The sequence below is a fragment of the Trachemys scripta genome, chromosome 10, assembly GCF_013100865.1.
Source record: "Trachemys scripta elegans isolate TJP31775 chromosome 10, CAS_Tse_1.0, whole genome shotgun sequence".
NCBI classification, from domain to species: Eukaryota; Metazoa; Chordata; order Testudines; family Emydidae; genus Trachemys; species Trachemys scripta.
In genome coordinates this window covers 61,694,221-61,721,303 of record NC_048307.1, presented here as the reverse complement: position 1 = coordinate 61,721,303, position 27,083 = coordinate 61,694,221, and the positions used below count along the sequence as shown (strand labels likewise).

Genomic DNA, 27,083 nt, shown 5'->3' with positions numbered 1-27,083 from the left:
TTCATGTCTGGCCACATGATTCCCACCTCCTAGGTCTGGCTAGGACTCTTGCTGCCTCCTTTCAAAAAATCTCCTAAAAGGCCACCAGCTCCATGAATCATTCCATCTTCAAGGTCTCTACACTGTTCTATATTTGTTCTCTATTGTAGGGTATTAATTAATTTAGCCCTATAACACGAGCCCCGTGAGCCCAAGTCAGTTGACCCCGGCTCTGAGACTTGTTACCACAGGGTGTGTCTTGCTGTGTAGACACATCCTGAGACTGTAAGTTCTTCATAGCAGGGCTGTCTACTTGTTGAAATGTTCCTTTAGTACAGCATGGCATATTCTGACAGTGCTACATAAATAAAAATAATCCTTATAATAACTTTGCTCACTGAAATCTTGCTAAGCTCTGTCCATAAGGACTCTTCACTTTTGCTCCTTTCTCACAAATCCCTCTTGATCAGGACATGCAGGAAAACGAGGAGAGACACAGGAATGGTTTAAACAGCAGGCTGTTATTAACAGAACACTGGAGAAGAGCACTCTCTCTACCATGGGCGGCTCTATGTATTTTGCTGCCCCAAGAACGGCAGTCAGGCGACTTTCGGTGGTGTGCCTGCAGGAGGTCTGCTGGTAATGCGGATTTGGCGGCATGCCTGCTGGAGCTCCGCCGGTCCTGCGGCTTTGGCATGCCCGCTGCTGAAGCTGTGGGACCGGCGGACCTCCCGCAGGCATGCCGCCGAAGGCAGCCTGACTGCTGCCTTCACAGCGACTGGCAGGTCGCTCCCCGCAGCTTGTCGCCCCAGGCAGGCGCTTGCTGCGCTGGTGTCTGGAGCTGTCCCGCAATCTGCCCTGGCTCCCTCATACCAAGCATCTAAGTGGGTCACAGAGTCATAGAGCTAAAGGGACCACTAGGTCTGTGGTCTCCCAGTTTGTCACAGGCCATCTACTCTACTCACTACCCACACACTAAACAAAACAACTGAAATTAGACAAAAGTATTACAACCCTGAGAAGACTAGACTATTATGTGCTACAGGCAGAGAATAGGAGGAACAGAAGTGCACAAATGCTCAAGGCGCCTGCAATGTCAGGAAATGGATTAAGTCAGATGCACCCAAATAATCCCAGCAAATGACCCACACGCGGCAGAGGGAGGTGAAAAAACACCCAGGTCGCTGCCAATCTGACCTGGGGGAAAGTTCCTTCCCATCCCCATATGCAGCAATCAGTTAGACCCTGAGCACTTGAGCAAGAACCAGCCAGCCAAGCTCCCACTGCCACCTCAGAGGGCTGTCTCTCCCTGTCCAGTGTACCTTTTCCAGCCATGGCCATCTCTGGTGCTTCAGAGGAAGGAGACCAAACTCCCTCAAAATACTTGGGGCTGGAGGGGTGAATTCCTTCCTTACCCATGTAGTTGGCTGGCTGCAGCCTTGAAATGTGCTTTCAGGAACGTAAGACATTAACCACAAGTGAGCCCCGGAGCTTCTGACCCTGATCCCCTCATACACTTACTTACACATTTGTCCAGCTCTTTCATAAAACAAATGGTTTGGCCCCAACAACTGTTCCAGAACCTCACCCCTCTGATGGTTGGAAACCCAATTTTCAGAACAGAGTTACAGGGTTTCTACTATATAACCCATACATCTGTTACCCCTGCAAGGGGACAGAGCATGCCAAAAGAGGAACCTCAGTCTGCAAAGACTTCAAGTCTCCCCTTTTCCCATAGATCCAAGGTCCATCAGCAAAATGCCATGTCTCTTCTGGGAGCTGGCCCTTTGGGCCTTTTATCCACACTGGCCACTAGGGGTGCCAGCGATTAATTTGGTTTCACCCCTATCCCCATTATGACTTTAGGCACTGTTCTGAGCAAGGGATAATAGGTAAGCTGTGCAACTCCCAGAGTAGGCCCGGGAGAGTTTGTGCCTCACAGATACCCCATTGAAGCAAATTCCCTCCTTGCTTCCCTTTTTTCTCTAGAAGGTTAGTAGTTTGCTGCTGGTCTACACTGATAGCAAATAACACCACTCCCTGTACTGGCTCATCTGCACTGGCTGGTGCATTGTTGCAGGTCAAGATAAACATTCTATCCACTCCCTGCCCCACATGCTCACAGCTGAGGTTCTTACTCTCCCTACACTCCTGCACTAATGCATAATCCAAGTCCCTGTCTAACCTAAAATGAGTAGCACCACATATTATAAAATGAAAAGCAGTGCCTTGTTTTGTAAGCAGAAGAGACGTAAAGGTTAGAGGTCACAATTGTGACGGGAACTTGCTGTAAGCAACTTAGCATAACTGACCACTCTCCAGGCTTTAAAAAAAGAAATCCTGCAAACAAACCAACAAAACACATGGATTTAACCTGCTAATTCCGGTCTGAGTCCTTGATACTCTGGAGCTCCACTGGCCACCACTGGAGGCTGTTGCCCGCCCACACATAGCTTTATAACAAATTTTGGCTACTCTTTGTCTTCTCTGATTTGTCAGCCTGACAGTATGCAGCATTGTCACAGCAAGTCTGAAAAGCAAAACCTGGGAGATATTTAAATCGTCCCTATCATAAACATTCTATTTTATCAGCCTCACCAGCACACACATTTTCAATGTGCCCTATTTATAGAAATAAAAGAGAGAGATGGCAACAGACAGGCAGACAGAATTATTTAGTTATTAATGACTGGCTAAGAAAATTAATGCTGAATGAATCTCACAGGCTAGGTAAATTGCTGAGAGTTTAAGAAGAAAAAAAGATTGCTTGGTTCATCTATTAACTGTAATAAGATAGTGATGAAGCAAATCAAATATTTCCATGCCAAGGTCTTTTTCTTACACCATAATTAGTTTCACAAGATTAATATTTTTATATCTCTCTGAAGTTTATTATTATCAAGGGAAACTTGTTGAAAATTGGATGGCTAGAGCAGCAGGAGAAAGTAAACATTTAAAAAGTTAAAATGAACAGTCTTAATGTATCTAAGTACAAAAATCCATTTCAAATTATCTCCAAGCTCAAAATTAAACTGGAAAGAATCTCAAGTTTTCACTCCAGCCAAAACTTCATGGGCCAACTCCTCAGCTGGTGTAAATCGGTGTGGTTGTGGTCCAATATGTGGTCACCAAAACAGATAGTGTAGTAGGCACAATGGTTTAAATTAAGGATCTCAGAAGGAAAAAATTACTGGAATTTATGCAAAAATGAATTCTAGAGACCTAGCAGGCAGTAACGCGAATGTCCCAATCAGGGCAAAAGACTTAAGGATCTGTGAGTGTCTAATTGCTCATCCTTAACACCACTAGCCCACAAGAGAAGAGATGCATGACAAGGCAGAGGCTTGGTAAGAGAAGTATAGTGATAGAGGCATTCAGACACTCCTGGAATGATTTACTTTGACTGGGAAGGGAATGTTTTAGCTCAGCCTCAGAGGTAACAATATTTTACAATGATGCAATGGTATTACTGCTGGGATTTTGTATAGTGGAATAAATTCTGTCTATTCCCCCAAGAATGAAAAGGGCCTTCTGGCTCTAGAACTGATGCAGTTCTACTACACAATGGTGCCGGCAGTATTTGTGGAGGCTGTGTGTGGTGCCTAATACCACACAAGGCTTATTTCCATGGTTAATTGTTAAAGACCCATTTTAGGTGATCACAATGGCAATAAAGAATGTACTCAGGCACTGGGATAGCATATAGCCACCTTATTTTTTGTATAAAAGAATTTTTTGTTTTGTTTTACCTGCTTTTGCATGTGCTGTTTTGGAGCTGATGGGTAGAAATAAGCCACATCAGCAATCAGCAAGGTCTGAAGTGCAAATCTTTATTGGCTCACTATTGCCAGGTGCTGAGCACCCTTAATGCCCATTTTAGCCATTGGAATGCACTCACAGAAGTGCTCAGTGCTATGCAGAATGGATCCCTACCGTATAAATCAAAACAAACATAACACCTGACACTCCCCCCACCTGGATTTCATTCCAGTCTTCAGAACCCAGCAGCCATTCTTATAGCTTCTATTCTGAATGGCTGGGCAAAGAGAGAGGAAGACAGGAGATAGAGTTAATCCTTTCCTAGCTGAAGCACTTTCACTCTACCCTTATCCTTTCTGAATGCTGAGTGAATATTGTTAGCTTCTTTGATAAAGACTTATTTTCTTTTTCTGTAGTAAAATTTTCTGCAGCTTCTTTTAGGGCAGGGAAATATTTTACACACACACACACTCGTTAAAAATGGTCAGTGACTTAAAAAAAATGATTCAGGCTGGCAATTTGAATTCTAAACCCACTGCAAAATAATCTCCAAATTGCTGCAGACTTGTCCTGCTACCACATTAGGGCAGGATGCCTATCCTTGTATCACATGAATTCGCTCGGCAAAGCGGAAAAATAGTGACAGCCTGTGGGTTAAAAAAACCTAGCCATAAAATCCTAAATAACAGGTTTTATATTAGGAATAGCAGTTCAGCTAGGCACTGCCAATAGAAACAATAATGATGATGGAAAGTGTGTTTCCATTATGTACTGTAACATTAAAAGTTCTGTGCAGTAAACAATAACTGAAACTTACTCATCATTTTGTTACAATTTTGGTTAAACTCACATAGAATAACATTATCAACCTCTCTTTTTTCCATTAAATTCTATAGTTAGTATTGCGGGTGTATTTGTTAACTTTTTTTGTGTTCACTTTTAAACAGACACTTGCTGCCCGAAAGTCTGGTATATCCCTGGCCATGGTTATCCGGACTTCCATAAACAATGAAGAAATGGTAAGTGCTTTTCAGTGGAAGTTGTGTTCATTTAAATAATGAAGAAACTTTGCTAGAGCTATTTGAACATCTATTATTAATGTTATGCAAAAGATGATGATGTTGACAATTTTGTTTTGTCTTGACTGGGCATTTTTATAGTATTGCTGTTTATTTATTTATATATTTTCTGGTAGCACCAAGATGCTCTTCCCTATACAAGTGCCCTGTGTTGCTAGGTTCTTTACAAACATATAGAAAGACATGGTCCCAACAGCAAATGTTACAGTCTAAGAAAAAAACAGCCAGCAAATCTCAAAAGTAAGGGACATCTAAATGTACTGTTTGTCTCACACAAACCCAGGGCTTTTTGCCTTCATTAGTGCAAAATAAATAAGAAATGCTAAATCAGGCTCTTAGGATTGTATATTTATGTTAAAATAATAAATGACCTGTTATTTTAATCTTCCTAATATATAGTTTGGTCTAATAATATATTTGGTTCCAAATATATTGGTCTAAGCATCTGGAATGGAAAACCTGGATTTCTTGAAAAAATTGTTTCAAACCTCCTCAGAAGTCATTCAGCCCTTTGTCATTCCAGGATGGAATAATCTGATTGCTGTGCCATTTACAATGTGGGGACTTTCAGATGAGACAATTAAAAAAAAAAACAAGATCCTGTCTGACATGACAGGACAATATTGATCTTTTATTCTTTTTCATAAGAGCAGAGATTGATTCTACTCTTCTAAATTTTCCCTCCCCCCTCTACTATGCAACCTGGCTAGTTAAGCAGCCTGGCTAGATCTTACAGGATAAAAGGTGTTACATAAATGTAAGAGGTTATTATCCCTAAGAGTGTTTGTTGGTCTGTGTTTCTGAATCATTCCAGTCTGGCATTTAACCCGTATGTGTATTTTTGTAGATTTAGAGCAGATTTAGAGCAGTGGAGGGGGAAAGCCTGGGTTGATTTAATTTGGTCTGTCGTGACTCTCACTTGAAATGGTCCATGAGAGACATTTTTATTTTATAAAACATTTATTTTATGTGCATTCTGTTTATGGGAAACTGTCATTTTAAAGATGTTTAACAGTGCTGTGCACAGGAAAAGTGCCTCCTGCCTTTCCACTCCTGTTACTTTGTTGTGTCATAGTTTACCTATTAGATTAGATTGCAGGGACCATGTGTAATTTTTCACTACTAATAAGCACCTAGCAGCCTTTTGGCTATATAAAATACACCTGTAATAATGAGTGCCGTGGTATATGGTTCACTAGAATGATTATTTCCCACATAAACTTACAGTGACAAGCTTTTGAAGACCATCACATTCTGATAATCCTGCCATAACCATTTCCTACCAGTATTTTGCAAAAGAGGGTTGTTTTAATCAAGAACACAATAGATGTCATTCTCTCCATGGAGATTTGAAGTGTGATGCAAGTAATTTTACCTGGCTAAACCTAGCATGATTAAACAGAAGCACTAATTTGAAGGATAAAGGCCACTCATGTGTCTTCCCCCAGTTACCAGGCCAAACACATTCGTCTATGATTTATTCTCCTTTGAGAAAATGAAACACTTGCAATTTCTTCTAATGCAGTTAGGCTCCACAGTGGACATGCTGCAGATAGAAAAGTGCTAGTGGGCTACATCTTCATATTGAAAACCTTCAAAGAAGGCCCCGTAATTTGACTGGAGATGGTGTGGTGCCATTGGTAATCATAAAGGAATAAGCTGGTAGTACTCAAAAATAGAATGATGAAGTGGAAAACAACTAGTGTTTAAAATGATCCTTTTCAATAAAACAGCAGTTACCTTGTGCTGCAGTCTCAAAATAGCAACAAAGGTTGATAGGGCAAAAGCAAAGTATGGAATCGTAAAAAAACAACAGGTACAGAAAAATATAATTTATATAGACCAAAATACATCACACAGCTAGTACAAAATACACATCTTTTTCTGTTATTTATTTCATATGACTATGAAAATAGCTGGCCACGTTTACAAAATTTAAAAGCAATCTATATGTATTACTAACAGATGCCCACGAAAAGACAATTTCTAATCATTACCAACTCCTGTGACAATCAATATCCATTCAGCCACTGACTCAAATCAGCAACAACAACAACAAAAGGGGGGGGGGGGGGGGAGAGAGGCAGACAGATTCAACAAATTCATTTGCACAGCTTTTTGTTTTGTTTTGTTTTGTTTGAAGCAACCAGACTCCTCTCCCTCTAGAGAACTGTGTAAGAGGGAGCAAGTTCTAGAGCTGACATATTTATTGTTGACAAATGCACGATGATAATGCAAACTGGAAGGACTAATTTTAACCACACTGTTCGATTCTGAATTAACTGTAACCACTCAGGGGAAGGAAGTGGGGGTCCTTTCAGACAGCTCAGTGAAAACGTCTGCTCCATATGTGTCGGCAGTCGGAAAAGTTAATACAGTGTTAGGATGCATAAAGAATAGGATGGAAAATAATACTGCATATATTATAAGGCTGTTATATGGCTTGAGCTTGATAACTGTTTTCAGTTCAAGTCAGCCCATATCAAACAACATGTACCAGAAATAGAAGTCTGAAAACAGACAACAAACATGATTACAAGCATAGGACGATATCTACATTCATGAGAGAATGAAAAGATTAAGTCTGATAGTTTTAGAAAGGAGAGGAATAAAAGGAGCCTGTTATATGACAAAAGCAACAGAGGGTCCTGTGGCACCTTTAAGACTAACAGAAGTATTGGGAGCATAAGCTTTCGTGGGTAAGAACCTCACTTCTTCAGATGCAAGTAAAGCATCTGAAGAAGTGAGGTTCTTACCCACGAAAGCTTATGTTCCCAATACTTCTGATAGTCTTAAAGGTGCCACAGGACCCTCTGTTGCTTTTTACAGATTCAGACTAACACGGCTACCCCTCTGATACTTGTTATATGACAGTTATATAAAGAATGGTACTGTATAGAGAAGGCAAACTGGGCACATATGGGGGACATACAATAAAAGTGAAAGGCAACAAATTTAGAACTTGACAAAAGGATATACTTTTCTACCCAATGAATAAGTAACCAGTGGAACTCACTGCCACAAGGTATCATTGAGACCAAGTGCTTAGCAGGATTGAAACAAGGAACAGACATTTACATGAATAGTGGGAACATCCAGTTATAGACAGGCTGAAAGTTAATGGATGTGTAAACCCTTAATCTTTAGCGAACGAGACATCCATTAGCTGACAGGAGTTAGGAAAAAGCTTTCCTTATGGTCAGGTTATCCCCTTATAGGGTGTTTTACAGCTACTTCTGAGGTGTCTGGTACTGACCCCTGTTCGAGGAAGGATACCGGGGTGGCTGGACAACTGGTTTGATCCAGAAAATTCTGATGTCCAACTGATGATTTCCACCGAGAATAAATTGCCACCTACCTCCCATAAATTAAACTCTGGGGATAGACTGTGTAAGGATTGCTGCCCCATGCACGTGCTACAGTGGGACAAAATTATGATACGTAGTCAATACATATAATCTAAGGCCCTGATTCAGCAGAGCACTTAAGCATGTGCTTAATGTTGTTAACATCATTGAGACTTAATTGTGTGCTTAAAGTTAAAGCATAAATTTAACTGCTTTGCTGAATCAGAGCCATAGCACTGTAGGTTTGTGGTATGTCACTGGTGCTCAAAATACTGCTAATTGGAAGCATAATTATTTGTGTTTTGTCCTTTTTCTTAAAAGGAATGGAAAGTTCAAAAAGCATGTGACATAATGCTTGAGTGAAATTATCTCAAATTGTCTAAGGAGAATAAGTGGATAATTTTTCAGTATTGGAGGATTTTGCTGGGCATTAACAGTGCCTAGATATTGCTCTAATCAGAGCGCTATAAATATACACAATAGATCAGGACAGAATATTATTACGAATGAAAGCATTCTGAGGATCAGATAATAAGATATATAAAATTATCCTTTTGCTACATGTTAAATAGCACAGAATCCATTTAATTCTTATTGTTTAGCAAGAGATAGTTTTTACCAAACATATATACACAAATAACATTTGTAATATAGGGCTGTCAAGCAATTAAAAATTAATTGTGATTAATCACGGTATTAATTGCGCTGTTAAACAATAATAGAATACCATTCATTTAAATATTTTAGATGCTTTCTACATTTTCAAATAAACACGAGGTAAACAGCATTATCTTCTGTAAATGTAAACTTGTTTGTCTGAGCGACTGGCTGAACAAGAAGTAGGACTGAGTGGACTTGTAGGCTGTAAAGTTTTACATTGTTTTATTTTTGAGTGCAGTTATTTTTTGTACATAATGCTATATTTGTAAGTTGCACTTTCATGATAATGAGATTGCACTACAGTACTTGTATGAGGTGAATTGAAAAATACTATTTCTTTTGTTTATCACTTTCACAGTGCAAATATTTGGAATAAAAAATAATATAAAGTGAGCATTGCACACTTTGTATTCTGTGTTGTAACTGAAATAAATATATTTGAAAATGTAGAAGAACATCCAAAAATATTTAATACATTTCAATTGGTATTCTATTGTTTAGCAGTGTGATTAAAACAGCAGTTGATCACAATTAATTTTTTAAATTGCAATTAATTTTTTTTAACTGCGTGAGTTCACTGATTAATCGACAACCCTAGTAATATTATACTGTCCTTTAATAAATATGAGTAAATTAAGCTTTTATTTCAAAGACACAACTTGTAAACCAGTTATTCAGACCAAACATATTTTTATCTTCAAGTTTCCCATAATAGCCTTATGCTAAATAACAAAAAAATGAAACATGGATTATTTGGCTCCTATGCTATTTACCACAAAGCAAAAGGATTATGTAAAATGTGTTCTTTCAAGAACTACTACAATTTATTTTGATTTCTTTACACAATGTAATGGTCCAAATCTTACAAATGAAATATACCCTGTGAAAATCAATGGAATTGAATAGGGTGAAAGACACGGCAGGATTTGCACTGACATGATTAATCAGATCATATATATTATAGCAATAAGTCTGCAAAGGTATCTTCAAAGACACAGTCTTTTCTGTGAACTGTGATTAATCAACATACGGTATAAATTCAGTTTGAGATGTTTTGAGGTTTTCTTTTTAACCTCTATACCTGGTAAGCTGTGAAGGGGGCATTCTGTGAATTGGAAAAGGGGAAGGAATGGAACAGGTTGTGCTTAAGGGCTGGTCCACACTAAGCCCCCAGTTTGAACTAAGATACGCAACTTCAGCTACGTGAATAACGTAGCTGAAGTCGAAGTATCTTAGTTGGAACTTAAAGGTTGGAGCTTCCATGGGTCCACACGGCAGGCAGGCTCCCCCGTCAACTCCACCTACTCCTCTCGCGGAGTAGGATTACCTGCGTCGATGGCGAGCACTTCCGGGATCGATTTATCGCGTCTAGCCAAGACACGATAAATCGATCCCAGAAGATCGATTGCTTGCCGCCGAACCAGTGGGTAAGTATAGACTCATAGACTTTAAGGTCAGAAGGGACCATTATGATCATCTGGTCTGACCCCCTGCATGCTGCAGGCCGCAAGACCCTTCCCTGGACTCTGCCGTTGAAGTCCCCAATCCTGTGTTTTAGTGACTTCAATCGGCTGAGACCCTCCTGCTAGTGATCCCTGCCCCATGCTGCTGAGGAAGGCGAAAAACGTCCAGAGGCTGAGCCAATCTACCCTGGAGGAAAATTCCTTCCCGACCCCAAATATGGCGATCAGTAATACCCCGAGCATATAGGCAAGAGTCTCTAGCCTGACCCTTGTTGGCCATTATGCTATTCGTGTACCATTGCTTGGTTTTCCTTGGCTACTATGTTTTACCATTAAACGTATCCTTAGAGATCATGGCTAGCAGAGGAGCTCCTAGTTGTTATCTATCTGCCGGTGCAAGTTAGAGAAGCTTTAAAAGAATAACCAGCTGGGAGAAGACCTGACCCAGGCAGCTCCTGGTATGGCAGGTATAGAATAATTATGTAGAGCCACTTCCCTGGCTGTGTTGCACTGCACTGTCCCACCAGGGCATTATCCCATTGTTTTCAGTCACAGCTATGCACTCAAATTGTTTTCAGTCTTCAGTTACTATAGTTCAGTCTCCATAGTCTTCTATCTAAAACTCTCAAAGTTACTTGGCTCATATGAGTGTGAACTAGAGCAGAATTTCTGCCCAGTTTTGCACAGCTAGGTTGGGCATTGTACCAATTACCATGGGGATGTAACAAGCAACTTTTGGTTACTTAAATTTAAGCTTACTTAAGTTTCCATAGTCTCAGCTAATCAGCACCATTTATTATTACTGATATTTCTATCATCGTAACAATTCAAGATCCACTTATAGGGACTAGAGCCTCATCCTATTTGGCAATGTACAAACAACTGTCACAAAACAGTCCTGGATCCAGAAAACTTTCAGTCAAGACTTTAGACAATATGTGGCAGGAAAGAAGGGGAGGGAAGATGAGGTCAAAGTTATAGTAGAGACAGACTGGCCACAGCTGCTTGCCTACTCAACGAATACCAGACACCAGTGACTCGTAGCCATCACATAGGTTTTAAAGAGAGATTTTAAAAAAGATAGGTGATCCCTTTCCAAATGTGGATGGGGATTTTGTCCAAGCATAACGGAGGAAGCACAAAGGTGTTTATGTGAAAAAGCCCGCAATCAAGGCTGGTTTCATTGGCAGAGCGAAGGCGGGGGCTTAACCTCGCAATGAAAAATTAGATTTTTGAAAGGCAGAGTAAGGCTCTATGTTGGAGAGCATTAATAAGGATGATGAGAAGCTTGCCCGTGGTGCATTGGAGAGCAGGGAACAAACAGGAAGACATGAAGAGGGGGCAAGGGGGCTTCTTGCAGTTTTTCTGACATAGCTCATTATTCTGTTCAAGCAATTAGGTGTTTGTTTTTTTAATTAACCTTGCCGCCATCGCTGCTATAAATTGGCACAGCTAACTTGTCAATGAAGGTAGGCTGATTAATGCCAGCTGAGGAGCTGACCCAAAGAATTTAATACAGAATTATATCCTTGCTGTAAGATTCACCAGGGGGGTGAGACTTCATCAGCCATAATCGCAAGTAAGTGTGTGTGTGTGTGTGTGAGTGTGAGAGAGAGAGAGAGCATATGCCTAAGCTTATGAGTTAGTCAGCTCATGAATATTAACTGCCCCCACCTGGTGATGCTTTTTCTGCCGCAGTAGAGAGCCGTAATATGATGACACTGATTGTGTAGCAGTGATAGTAGGCGAGCAGTCTAGATATGTGCTCCAGAAAATGTGGGACTGTTTATTATTGTCAAAATATTCCAAGTGTTATGGGGAAAATATAAATCCAGCCACAAACAAAAATATCTTCCCTTCTTGCCTCATTCGACATGTTAATACCCCTCACTTACAGAGTACACTTATCAGAGCGCAGATGGCAGTAAGTAGCTTTAAAGATGTGAAAGCATCAACAAAAACTTAAATTCATGTGGTGAAATGAAAAAAGCTTCAGTCGTCCTGATCTTGTCTTTGAACCACATTTAATACATAGGTTTAATATTAAAATGGCTATTTCCCCTTCCTTCCAGCCATAGATTCCTATCTTGTCCCACTTCCACACCCTCAACACTCTCACTCTCTCTCTCGCTCTGTATTTTTCATAAGCAAACCAGCAAGATAACTTGGTGCCTCATTTGCCTGTGTTTACCAAGTCTTCGAAATATCCAGCTTCCCTCCGTGCTGTCTCTGAGATGACTGCTCCTCCTTCACAATAGATTTATTTCACTTATTTAGAGGCAGACAAGACTATAATTCTTAATATGATGGTGTCAGCCATCTGCATTTAATCAGAGAAATAAAGTTGGGGCCTGATCCTGTACGGTGCTGAACATCACCTGAGAGCTGCTGAATTGCCTCTACTTCCACTGAAATCAGTGGGGCTTGGGAGCACTCGGTACCTGGCAGAGCAGATGTTAACACACAAAGCTGAGTAAACTTAATAGTAGGGGATGTTTTAAATGGAAACCTATAGGGTTTTATGCCCTTGTTTTATATGCAAACCTACAAGGGCTAGTTTGTCAGTGTTCAACTGGCTTTTGGCACTAATGAGCTGCAATTCAGCTTGTTTGCCGTGCTAATTAGTGTATAGTTGATCATTTTTGTCCAGAGGTGGTCACAAGCAGCAAAATTTGGATCCTGATCCAAAGCTGTTCAAGATCTGAGTGTTCAGTTCTGGGGTTTGATTTGGACCCACTCCTACTTCTGAGAAAAAGAGAGTCTTGACTCATAAAGGGAAAGTATTAGATTCAGTGCTGTGGGAAAGCCGCCAAAAATGGAACTCATGAAAGTTGCCCATTTCAAGCCTGTGGGGAGACAATACAGGAATGAGATTTAAGAGAAGACACTTTCTACATAATAGAGATACATTCCATGCAGTGCATATAGGCAGACAAGTTCTTGTAAGAAGCATATAAATATTCAGGAGCACTATATTTAAGGTAATTGCTTACAATGGATCTGCAAATATCATGCTAATGATTTTTTGCATTTCTGCCATCAAGATGAAAAAATGAATTATACTGGACTCTGTGTTGAAAATATAATTAACTGATCGAATCCATCTTAATGCTGCTGTTGATATAATCAGTTAAACTAAGTCATCCAGGCAACCTGCTCTTCAAAGTACAAGGTGACATGAGTAAATGAGTATTTTGCTGAGGACTGTGTAATTTAATTTATAATCTGATATTTTGTAAAGGTTTGATATTCATAAAATACATTTTAACTGTAGTTCATGCGTGTGAAAGAACATTGAAATCTAAGATGCCTTTTATTGATTTTTTTTTCCCCCATTCCACCCAACAGAAAATGCATGTTTTCAAAAAGACATTGCAGGCTTTAATCTATCCAATCTCATCAACCACTCCTCATAACTTCGAAGTGTGGACGGCTACAACTCCCACATACTGTTACGAATGTGAAGGTCTCCTTTGGGGCATAGCCAGACAAGGCATGAGATGCACTGAATGTGGTGTCAAATGTCATGAGAAGTGCCAAGACCTCCTAAATGCTGACTGTTTGCAGAGTGAGTATTTGGTGACAGCTGATTTTTTACAATGCTTCATGCCTTTTGACATACTATATATTCTAACAGACGCCCACTGAAATGAAGGACCAGAACCTCAGTTGGTGAAGTCAGTGGAACTATGCTGATTTACACCAGCTGAGGATCTGGCCAACCATCAAGGAAGCACCTGTTGTTAATTTGGTTTGGTCATTTGAATAATTTAGTCAGTTGCTTCTGCTGATCCTCTGCTGTTCGGTTACAAATAATATCTTATGACACTGATGTATTGTAAACTTTCTTTTGCAAACAGTCTCGCCAAAAACAATTGAAATTATGTGACATAATGCCCTGTTCATTTTGTTTCATTCAAAATCTAGGAAAATGTCAGAACAAAGATAAAAATGAAAATGCTGCTGCTAGTGATTACAGTCACAGTAATGTACTCTCTGCAATCGCATTCCCTCATTAAAATTCTCCCTGAGTAGCCACAATGAAAATATGTTAATCGTAGTCATTGGGATTAAAAATTGGGGAATTGAGCCACAAGTCCACCCAATTTAGGCTTAATCAATTTTTGCCTTTATCGATACAATTTCAGACAGAATTATTGTCACTTATAGAGTCTGGAGATACATTTATGCTAGACAGATAATAACAGACAAGACAGATTTGGTAAATGGTCCCCTGTTACTACATTCAGGGATAGGAGCAAGTTCTTCCATCTTCCATGATAGTCATCACCGTCTCTGACCCCTAGATCTGGTCCTTCCATCCCATTCTTCAGTTTCTGGTCTGGTTTCTCCAGTTTCTCCAGTTAAGGGCCCATGTTCACTTAGGCCTTTTCTACTTTTCTACATTTCTACATTACAGATTACTTAATCTTTATCTAATTGGCTTTTACCGCATTAACCCATACATTACAGGTGCGCAAGCTTCAGTAACCCAACTTCTGCATTTTTCCTTATGGCTTTGCAGTTTCTGTGTTGGTTTTGTGTCACCCTGCCCTGGCTTTTCCCAGAAAAGGGAGGGGGGTATTTATCATTACTTGTTTGTGTATCTTTTACTTACATCTTTGAGCATGACATGTTACCTGTTATCTGTTATGTGGCATTGTTCTGTCAGCAAGAACATTTTAAGAAGATTAGCAATGCTATGTAAAAGAAGAACTGGGAAAACCACACTTATGCCAGAAAGGACTTGGCTTAAGTGTTACCTCATCTGTGCTCATTTACTATACATAATTACAAATAATTAAAAATATAGCTATCAAAGCTCTTAATCTTACCATTAACAATTTTTCATTTTATATTTCAATGCTATAAATCAGTATATGTTTTACAGTGCTACCTTAATCTATTAGAAAGGGGGTCGGGGTGTGGAAAATATGATTCTTTAATGTCAACGTTTCTTATATTTTCTTTCATTCAAAGTCCAGTTTTATTTGTGAATCACTACTAAAAATCTTTATTAGAAATTTTCCTGTGAATGCACTTTGGGGGGGTATCTCAATTTTAGGGCCTTTATATTTTGTTGCTTTCAATTGTACCCCAACAGTAATAAAAAAATATGAATGTACCAGCTGTAAAAATGATGGAATTCTCCCATTGAGAAATCTGCTGTTTGGAGTGGTTGTAATAAAGGAAGCTTAATGAATACATGTGGCCTGATACAATAAACATTATGTAACAGTTAGGTGCATTTTCCATCCAATGTATTGCAAAAGTACAGAGTGCAATTAAAATTGCAAACCTCTTTGAAATAGTGGTTAACTCTCTGCCGCAGTGTCTCAGGGGAAAGAACCCAAAAAAGAAGCAGAAAAAAACAAAATAATGCAGTAAAAAGTATCTCTTCAAAAGAGCATAGTGCTTCTATTTATGGAGAAAATATTAGATAGGACCATAATACACAAGTACTTTTCAACCCCCTTTCCCTTTTATCTGTTATGTGGCATTGTTGCCTCTATTCATTACAAAATGCTTATCATCATAGCAACTCCTGCAACAAATACATTCATTTTTTAAACAAATATTTATTTATAATGATCTATTTATGGAAATAATTACTTTCTTGAACTCGTAATCTAATGGTTTCAGTACAGTTTTTCCCCTCTAAAATAAGGCCAAAGTGTTATCTCACCAGTATTTAAGAGATAAGGAAGTGCTGCATACAATTTCTTTCTTTTCCCCCTCAATCCACTCAAGCGTTTAGTAATTTACCTTGTTTTACTGGGACGAAACTCATTAATAACACAAAGGGATATTTCACTGGCATTTAAAGCTCAACACCCTTGTTACAATCCTTGCAGATTCTGTTTTTGGTAACTCCCAGCCCTGTGTTTGGGATTGGGATGAATCAAAGGCCTCCCACTAATGCACTATTACCACATTGGATTCCTGCCATCAGGAATACTAAAAATTAATTTGGATAATCCCCTGCCAAATGATAAGCCATCTTCAGATAGCTGATAGAAAAGCTGCTGAGCCCATATCAGGTGGATGCACTCCATATTTACAAGCATAGCAGGGGACTATACTTTATGCCTCTGTGCCTAGTGACTAACCTTCCTTCATCGCCGGAGTGAACTTTGCTACCCTCTTTTGTCCCATTTATGGCCCAATTGAGTCTGGCCACCCTGAGCATCCCTCCCAAAAACTAACTTGGGAACATTTTAGATCATGAATTTGGTAGTGTTTTATACCCACTGTGCATTCTGTGCAATGCAAGGCAGTAGGGAATCAGGACCTGCCACCTTTGTGTCTTGTCAATTCTGGGGCTGAAAAGAGACTTTTTTGGCCCCTGGTATGTGTTATAGCAGCCCTAGGGTTGCTCTATCTTATGCATAGCCATCATGTCCTCGAGGGACCATTAAAGCAGCTAGGTATAGCCAGGATATATTGATGTTCCAGCCACACCCTCTCTCCCAGCCATACTCTCTATGCCATTGTGTTATGATGCTGGATGGCATAGAGCCATTCTCCAGCTTTACAACACCCAAGGGTTCCACTACACAGGGGGAATTGCCAGCTGACCAGATGCACAGACTCAAAGGGGCCATAGTGATATGGAGAATTTGCAAATCAAACAGTGCCTAACCTTGGTTCCACATTATGGTTGAAACTGAGCTAGTAGGAACCTTGTTTGACACCTGTATTGCTAGTATACTTTAATTAAACAGTATGAAAAGAAGGTTGGTTTGTTTGTGCTGAAAGTCATGTTATACAACTATGTATGGTGTAGACTAGGGTTGCTGCTGGCATGGTTTCAAGTTTCAGCCATGTTTAATGTAAACAGGATGCTAACAAATAAGTCTTTTAACAAGCGTGCAGAACTTCTGTTTCCTGGGCAGAACATGCCCTGAGTAAGAGGAGTGTATACTCTTTAATATATAGCAAGTGTCACATCCTGTCTACTCTCATTTGACCAATTGACACATTTGATTCCAGCAACATATTAAGACTCCATCTAAAAATAATTCATTGTGTATCAGACCATTGATCTCTTTCAGTTCTGTGTGGTGATTTGCTGAAGTAGGTCTATTGGGAATCACTTGGCTTTTACTGCTCTGGTTTTCAAGCATAAAAATGAAATAAAGTTGCCAGGTTGTCATGCTGCTGGCCACAGAATATGTGCAAGTAATTTGTCGACTAACTCCTTATCACCCTCAATGCAAGAACTAAGGAACGGTGAGCTGCCATACTTAAAATTTTAGATTGCCTCTTTTCCCATTTTCATTAGTATTGGATCCAGATCGCACCCTCCCACAGAAAAGCCAAAAGGCCAGCAATAGGCAAACTCCACAAAGTGCCCGTCATGGAATTTTCCCTAAATTGTTCTATCAGGGGTTCACCTCCTGATAGAATGGGCAGGGGTACTAGAACCAGAACTTGCAGATCTTGGGAGATCCATATGGATATCGGCAGGTCTAATAGAAGTCTGTCCCATCTGCATCTGCTTCAGGGAATCTTGTACCACTGAATTTGGAGCTGTGCTGCCAGGGCTTTTTGCACCTACCGCTGCTTCTAGAATCCCCACCTCTTCTGTGGCACTGAGAGGACTGCACAAAAAGAGCAGTGGGAACAATATTTGTCTCCTACAAATACTATGCATGGATCTTGGACCTTGGGTAGAGTCGTATTCCTGGTCCAGGAGAAAGGGATGTCACTGCTGGATGGCTGTACCCTTTTTTTTACATTGGAAGGGGAAACTCTTCTACATGCAAATCTAGGAAGGCAGGGGCAACATGATCTAATTGTTTAGAAGCATTTTTAGCTTATATAAGAAAAAATATCATTGCAGAGTAAAAGATTCACTCCTTTATCTGAGAGAATGCATATTCAGAACATTTTAGTTTAACATTAGTTGAAGTGAAATGATGAGCGATCACTCGTTACCGAGTATGATCATCTTCCATGGGAGTTATAGTGGTTAATAAGGCCAATCCTTGAACCACAAGTTCTATTACAATGAGGGCAGGAGGCTGTTGACCATGACCGGAGACCGGTCTTTCCTTCCTCCTGCGCCTCTTGTCCTCTTTGAACTTGCTCGCCGGCAAGCCGAAATGCAGGGGACTATCACATAGTAGTTTACTCCATTTTAAGCGATCCTGGGCAAGTGTCTCCCAGCTATCAATGTCAATATTACATTTTTTTAGATTGTCCTTCAGCAAGTCCTTATAACGCTTCCATTGTCCATCCACGTTACTGTACCCTTCTTTCAGCTGAGAGAACAGGACCTGTTTTGGGAGGTGATGGTCTGGCATCCGGACAACGTGACCAGTCCAGCGGAATTGCTGACAGATGATCGTTGCCTCGATACTGGTGGTATTTGTCTCTTCCAGAACACTACTATTGGTGCGCCTGTCTTCCCATTTGATCTTCAGAGTCTTACGAAGGCAGCGTTGATAGTGCCCCTCAAGGACTTTCAAGTGGTGTCTATAGGTTGTCCACGTTTCGGACCCATGCAAGAGTGTTGGGAGAATAATAGCTTGATAAACAAGAAGCTTGGTGTCCGTTCAGATGTCGTGATCTTCAAAGACCCTGTGCCGTAAATGAGAAAAAGCTACACTGGCACAGCTCAGGCGATGTTGAATTTCTGCATCAATATCTGCCTTGGATGAAAGATGACTTCCAAGGTAGAGGAAATGATCAACATTCTTCAGTGCCATTCCATTGATTTTGATAGATGGGGCATCTAATACCTCATTTGGAGAGGGCTGATAGAGCACTTTAGTCCTCTTGATATTAAGAGTGAGACCAAGGCATGCGTAAGCATCAGCAAACACATTCAAGATGGTTTGAAGATCTTTCTCAGAGTGGGCAAAGATTGTGTTGTCATCAGCATACTGAAGTTCCACAATAGATGTTGTGGAAATCTTACTCTTGGCTTTCAGCCTGCTAAGCCTGAACAGCTTTCCATCCATTCTGTAAGTGATTTCAATGCCAGCTGTAAACTTCCCAGCAATTAGGTAAAGAATGACAGCAATAAAAACCACAAACATGGTTGGAGCAATGATACAGCTCTGTTTGACTCCTGTTTGTGCTTTGAAAGGTTCACTCTGGGAATCCGTGCTGCTCAGAACAGTCACTTTCATGTTATCATGAAGCAATTTTATGACATTGATGTATTTATCAGGCCATCCAATCTTAGAAAATACAGTCCAGAGGGCACGGCGATTCACTGAATCAAAGGCTTTAGTTAGATCAATAAAAGCCATGTACAGTGGTCGGTTTTGCTTTCAACACTTTTCTTGCAGCTGCCGTGCTGTGAAGATCATATCCGCAGTTCCACGACATGGTCGGAAACCACTCGGTGACTCTGGTAAAATTTCTTCTGAGAGGGGCAGAAGGTGGGTTGCAAGGATCCACGCCAGTACTTTGCCTGAAGTGGCTAGGAGGGAGATACCACGATAATTTCCACAATCCACTTTATCCCCTTTCTTGAACAGGGTGACAATCAAGGCATCCCTAATTTCACTGAGTAGCTCCTCTTTTATCCAGATTTTAAGGATAAGCAGGTAAAGTTGCCAAATTAACTCTGGTCCACCATTTCTGAAGATTTCAGCAGGGATCCCCTCTAGACCTTCTGTCATGTTGTTCTTCATCTGCATGGTAGCATTGTGCACCTCATACAAATTGGGAGGGTCTCTGAGCTCGTCCCTAAATGGTCATTGAGGGATTTGCTGAAGGACTTCATCTACAACCATAGAATTATGGTTAAGGAGATCTTCAAAATGATGGCTTCATTGTCCTTCAGAAGTGTGGTTTCATCCTTAGAGCGAAGAGGATTCATACCATGACAAATTGGCCCATAAATAGCCTTGGTGGCACTAAAGAAACCACATGTATTGTGGATATCCGCAAGATGTTGGAGTTATTGCGCTTTCTCAGTCCACCATTTGTCCTTAAGTTCTCTGGTTTTACGTTGTACTTCCACCCTTGCCTTGGCATGGGCTTCTCTCTTTATATTACAATGTATGTCATTCTGCCAAGCATGAAATGCCATTCTCTTCTCATTGCTGAGTTGCTCAATTTCAGCATCATTCTCGTCAAACCAGTCCTAATGTTTTTTGGTGTGGTAGCAGATGGTTTCCTCACAGGCATTGATGATTACTGCTTTCAACTGGCTCCAATGTTTCTCAATTTCTTCTGGAAAATCTGATGGGAGCTTTTCTTCTAAGACTGCTTGGAAGTGGTCACGCTTAATAGGGTCCTTCAAAACTTGAACCTTCAGCTTGCATCTGACCTGCTTCTTTTGCAGCCTCCATTTGGGAGCGATCTTAATTTTCATCGACTAAGGCGATGATCAGTCCAACAGTCATCAGCACTTGTCATTGCTCTTGTGAGAAATACATCACTATGATCTCGGTTATGAACTATGACGTTGTCGAGGAGATGCCAGTGCTTTGACCGTGGGTGTCTCCAAGATGTTCTGAACTTTTTCTTTCGTTGGAAAAGGGTGTTCGTAATAATAAGTTCATGTTCAGCACACTTGGTCAAGAGCAAAATTCCATTTGAATTACGTTTGCCAACTCCTTCTTTCCCGATTGTTCCTTTCCACAGGTCTGAGTCTCGTCCAACGCATGCATTGAAATCCCCCAAAAGGATAATCTTGTCTGCTGTAGGGGTCTCCAATAAAATGGTTTCCAACTGATAAAATAGTTTCTCAGTTGAAGTGAAATATTACAGAGGGCAGTATAGATCAAATGGCTGCATGCACCATACTCTTGACTTTGTGCCTTTCATGACACCCCCTTTTGCTTGGAAGAATGTCTGTTATTGTTAGTCAGGTTCCCTCCTCCTCTTTTACCAAACCTCTTCTAATAATCTCTCTTTTCCATAAAGCATCCCAACAGTCATGACCACTCTGGCCATTCGGTACCTGTTCTGAATTATACTGCAAGGACTCAGTTTTGGCCTGGAAGCTTGATGTGACACACACCTTAATTTCTTTGGCATGCTCACCTCTTCTACAGTGACAGCACTACATAGAATAATATTAATATTATGCAGTGATACCTCAAATCCCGACATCCCTAATTTTGAGTGAACTCAGACTTGAACTTTCTGTCTTGGGCCTATTTCTAATGGAGAGAGCAATGCTTGAGTCCATTTGTTCCTGGCAATTGGGGGCTGGCTGAGGTGCCTTGGAGAAGCTGTCAGCAGTGACTTTCTGGTGTTTGAAAGAGTCATAGTTCAAAGAAGCTCTTTCTTCCCAATTGCCTGCAAATTAAATTCAGAGGGTGTAAAGAGGGATCTAGGACCATCTTGTAATTCTGACCCAACTATTGTCTCCAAATATCTAGGACCATCTTGTAATTCTGACCCAACTATTGTCTCCAAATATTGAGGGTAATCATCCTCCTGCAGTTTTTATCCACAAGAGAACTTGGTAAGGAGAAGGAGAGAGGTCACAGAGACTTTTCCTTGAGAAGCTACTTAAGAACTAAACAAATTTGCTGTCACTGTACATGGTAGGAAATTGCAGTCAATTAGGCTATTTGTGTGCTTGAAGTTAAGCATATGTTTAAATGCTTTTTCTGTATCATGGTCTGAGTTATCAGTATCTTGCAGTATTGAGCCCTGTATATGTGTGTGCGCGAGGGTGAGGGGTTCCTACTTAAACTTTCTTACACCCAGCTGCTGGGGGTTTTACCTAGTAGGTTCCTCTATTGAAGTGCCTCTGTGCATACACCCTGTAAATTCCTTTAGCCTCAGTTCTGCTATTTTACGCTCATTTATCAACATGCACCACTTCAGACCTCACCCCTGAATCTGGATTGTTACCTGTAGTTGTTAACGGGCCAAATACATCCCTAGTGTGGATCCACTGAAATCTAATACTTTATGTTTCTCCATTTAATAATTGTTTAACATTTGAAATTAATTTCAATTTAAAGGTTCAAAAATAATTTTGGCTTGACTTTTAGGCATAATTGCTCTATAACAAATGTTAACACCACAACTACATATGCACAAACATTTGGTATACTTGTTTTTAACATTTACACATGGTACAAACTTCTAGAATTAGACTGTAGATATAATAATAGTCTGGATTTGTTTTTTTGTTTGTTTTTTTACATACACTGTCAATCTGTCTATCTGTCCTTTTATTTAATAGATTTTAAGGTCAGAAGGCACCATCTTCTGTGATATACAATACAGGCCATACCGTGTAGCATTTCCAAGCACACCTAAGTGACTTAAGAGCACAAATAGGGTGACCAGACAGCAAGTGTGAAAAATTAGGATGGGGGTGGGGGGTAATAGGAGCCTATATAAGAAAAAACCCCAAATATCAGGACTGTCCCTATAAAATCGGGACATCTGGTCATCCTAAGCGCAAATCCCATTGACTTTCAATGGAGAGTTGGTATGCTGTTCCAATAGTGAATTACCATCACTATCTAAACTTTACTGACTTCTGAAGCACTTGGCAAAATTACAAACCTAAAATGGGCACACACATCTAAGGTAAAGGGTGTTCCTCTTTGGTTACTCTGCTTCCTCTCCTAGGCAAGGCATAGGCAGTTTTGATCAAGTAAACATCTACAATGTAAGCTATAGATAAAAAAATTAAATCCACATAAGGGATCTAGTCTTTGATATTTTTGGTCCCCCAGATCACACTTTTGGGTGCTTTAAGTGCCCAAATATCAATTTTGGCTGCCCATGTGTAGATCTGAGTACTCAAATGCAGGCTTTGGATTCTACTATGCCACCTGTATTTGAAAATTAGTTCCTTACACAGTATGTTTTTTAGGTTGAAAAGAAATTTTAAAGTTTCATCACTGACATGGAATCGGCCAGCAAAGAAAATTTTAAATATTTTTCTGAATTCAGTGAAAATGCCATGCTGTTTTGTGCCCCTGTGTGTGTGTGTGAGAGAGAGAGAGAGAGAAGGCTGCAATTAGCAGTATTAAAAAAGGAAAGGCCAGAGCTTCGGCTGATTTGACCTCAGTGGAGCCACACCCATATACATAGTCTGGGAATCTGGCCCATTGTCTCTCTTTAACACCCTGCCAGACAATTTGTCAGGCTAACAATCTGGTGATTGCTATGATGGATTGCCTTTTGAGCAGCTGCAATTTGGTTTTAAGTGCAGATTGCCATCCACTAGAAGTGGGTTCAGATAACAAGCTCAGTTGGGTCAGTATTGCAAGATGGTCCTAGACTGAGGTTAAACAATAAAATCAGTCCTGTATTCATTAAGCCGCTCATCTTCACCAAGATGCTGCTTTCCGAGGTAGATATGATTTTAAGTCAGAATTGATCTCTGTCACATTATTTGGATCAGTCCTTTGCTAAGAAGGCTTTGTTAATTTTAGTGTACAATATAGGCCACTGTATTATCTAAATGACTCTAATCAATAATGCACAGACAGGGCTGTTGATGGATTGGCAGTATCACAGGATGTAACAATAGTTTCATTAAATTATGCATTACAGTTTGGCAATTGTAACTTGTGTTAGTTAATGCATATTTCCAATTTTATCTGGATTGCCTGGAAAATAAGCATGAGTTTTGACAGTGGCCCACTACTGCCACATTGAATGTATCCATGATTTATTATTACAGCATAATGATTTCCTCAGTCTGTACTTATTACTGAAAGGCAATGATGGAAAATGAAGCATGTTGCTTTTTTGATGTCTAGCAAAAAGACACGTAAGGTCAAAGTTACCATATTTATCACATTGTCGAAGCATTTCAACAGTCATCTTTCACCTCCCCTATACAATCGGAAATCACTTGAGGTCTCTCCGGATGGTATTTGTTTTGTATTGGCACTTAACCTTCGTGTGCGTAAGGATGTTTTTTCTAAACATGTCTACTTTTTCAGTTTGAAATTTTTGCTCACTGGAATTTGTCTTCTTCATTCAGAAACTATGTATTTGTCAGTACCAGGCACAGAGATTCTCAGGAATTCTCAAGATAGATTACGCTACCATGTCACATACCCCATGGAATTCAGCCTCTGGCATTCCACTCTCACCTCAGCCATTGCCTTTCCAATCTTGTGCAGTGGATCAAGCCATGCCTCCCATATGTCCATAAATATATCTGTGTCTTTGCTGCTCTGTAAAGTGCCTCGCATCTTTCAGGCACAATATAAATAATAAAAAAGAAAATCGAAGATGATTAGCTCAAAAGATTCAATAAGATTCCAATGAAGTCCCCATGATAGAAGACGCTGTCAGACAGAGAGCCTCTTCTTGAGACATGACAACCTGAGAGAGCTTTAAAGAAAAATGCCATCAAAACAAAATAGTAGCGCTTGATGGCATCATGGAAAAGGGATTATACTCCAGCAGATTAAGGACAGAGCTGGAACTCCCAAATTCTAATTGCAGAACAAATCACTTAACCACAATGTGTTTTAGATTCACCTAGTGTAAAAAGAGAAAAATAATACCTTCAGTACCTCCTGTGATGGGTTGGGTCACAGAGACCCCCCTCGGGACTACCTCTGAGCCCATTTTCCCTCACAGCTTGGGACTTCGGTACCCTGTCTTGTTGAGCCAGACACGCTAGCCTGCTGCAAACACAGACCCAGGTCTGAACCACATCCCGCAAAAGCCATAGGCTTAACTGAAAACAGCTTAAAAGATGCAACTGTCTCCAGCACCCAGATACCCAGTTTCCAATGGGGTCCAAACCCCAAATAAATCTGTTTTACTCTGTATAAAGCTTATACAGGGTAAACTCATAAATTGTTCGCCCTCTATAACACTGATAGAGAGATATGCACAGCTGTTTGCTTCCCTGGGTATTCATTACTTGCTCTGGGCTAATTAATAATCAAAAAGTGATTTTATTAAATATAAAAAATAGGGTTTAAGTGGTTCCAAGTAATAATAGACAGAACAAAGTAAATTACCAAGCAAAATAAAACAAAAACACACAAGTCTAAGCCTAATATAGTAGGAAACTAAATGCAGGTAAATCTCACCCTCAAAGATGTTCGAATAAGCTTTTTTCACAGACTAGACTCCTTTATAGTCTCGGCCCAATCCTTTCCCCTGGTACAATCCTTGTTCTAGCTCAGGTGATAGCTAGGGGATTTCTCATGACTGCAGCCCCTTTTTGTTCTGTTCCACCCCCTTATATATCTTTTGCACAAGGCAGGAATGCTTTGTCCCTCTCTGGCTTCCCACCCCTCCTTCTAAATGGAAAAGCACCAGGTTAAAGATGGATTCCAGTTCAGGTGACATGATCATATGTCACTATAAGACTTCACTACCCACTTGCCAGCACACAGGTATACAGGAAGACTTACAAGTAAACAGAGCCATTTACAACCAATTGTCCTGGTTAATGGGAGCCATCAAGATTCCAAGCCACTATTAATGGACCAAACTTTGCATAATTACAATAGGACCTCAGACTTATATTTCATATTTCTAGTTCCATATATAAAAATGATACATTTATAGAAATAGGATGATCACACTCAGTAGATTATAAGCTTTGTAAGAGACCTTACAAGAGACTTTTTGCATGAAGCATATTCCAGTTACATTATATTCACACTCATAAGCATATTTCTATAAAGCATGATGGGGTGCAACGTCATACCTCCATGTACCCTCTCAGGAATTGTGTGAGGAAGGCTAATTAGATAATGTTTGCACAGTGTTTGGAAATGTAAAAGTGCTCTACAACTGCTAATAGTCCTGATGATTCTGCTGTCCTCAGTTACAGTAAATATTGAAAGAGTTCCTTACAGCAGAAGGCCAACTTAGATGCCAGAAGACCTGATCACCAAAGATCAGAAATAGAAAAAACAAACAAAACCAGCTACAAAGCATTGACTTTGGTATTCACCATACAAAGCTGCCTTATCAAGGCAAATGATCTGGCTCCCTCTTTGTTATGTGGAATATATTTCTAACAATATTTACATATAGTGATTATTCTTACAAACTAGTGTATTTCCCTAGGTAACTAAATAATGTCACATCTTTATTTGCAATGTTCTATAAGTTTTTCTTATACTAAATATATTTGAGGTTGTATAGTATATTATAATGTAACCTCATCTATTTAACTCAGGCAAAAATGGCACAATTATAAAGGCTTCCAGTATGCTTTTAGTAAAGCACTCAATCTTTTTTTCTTGCAGCACGGGAAATGGACTGGTCTCCCCAGCTAGCATAGAGCCCAGGTTAGGAGGCTTTTGAGAGATGCATGCACAGCTGTATAATAGATCTCTATACAAAATAGATACTTATTTGCTACATTTTATAAATGTGCTCATAATTTGGCTCCCTCGTATTCATTGTTTTTCTTTATCCAATGCAGACTGCAACCATTCCCTTTGCTCCAACCAGTGTATGAATTTCAAAGTGCCTAGATCTAACTAAAACTGGCTATGGAGGAGAGGTTTGTGGACTGTGGCTATAAAAAGCCTGAATATATTACTTGCTTCATTAAACAGGCACCCACATTTTCTGGTTCTGAGAAACTTTTAATCCTTTATTTTAAGCAGCCATGTCAGTATAAATGTACCTGAAATAGCAACTCACTGTTGCCAGCAGCATTAGTCTGAGTGTTCTACATTATAGTGCCTGTGTTGTACTGAAGTCTGCTGTTGTAAGGTTATATGAGTTACTCCCTCCTGGGACCCTCATGAAAAAAAAACATGTATCTGAGGTGGAGAGCGCAGAAAGCAACATTTTAAATAAATAAATGTACACTGGGATAGATGTCAGTGGATAAATACATAGCCAGAGTCCAATTCTAT

At 40.0% G+C, this 27,083-nt stretch overlaps 1 protein-coding gene across 1 annotated transcript in view; it reads left to right on the top strand.

Moving 5' to 3' along the window:
- The window catches only part of UNC13C (unc-13 homolog C), a 398,557-nt gene that overhangs the window by 112,002 nt on the left and 259,472 nt on the right, over positions 1-27,083 (top strand). Inside the window, exons 7-8 of the mRNA XM_034783191.1 lie at positions 4,686-4,757; positions 13,636-13,855. Coding sequence (XP_034639082.1) covers positions 4,686-4,757; positions 13,636-13,855 — 292 coding nt within the window. The remainder of the gene's footprint in view (positions 1-4,685; positions 4,758-13,635; positions 13,856-27,083) is intronic.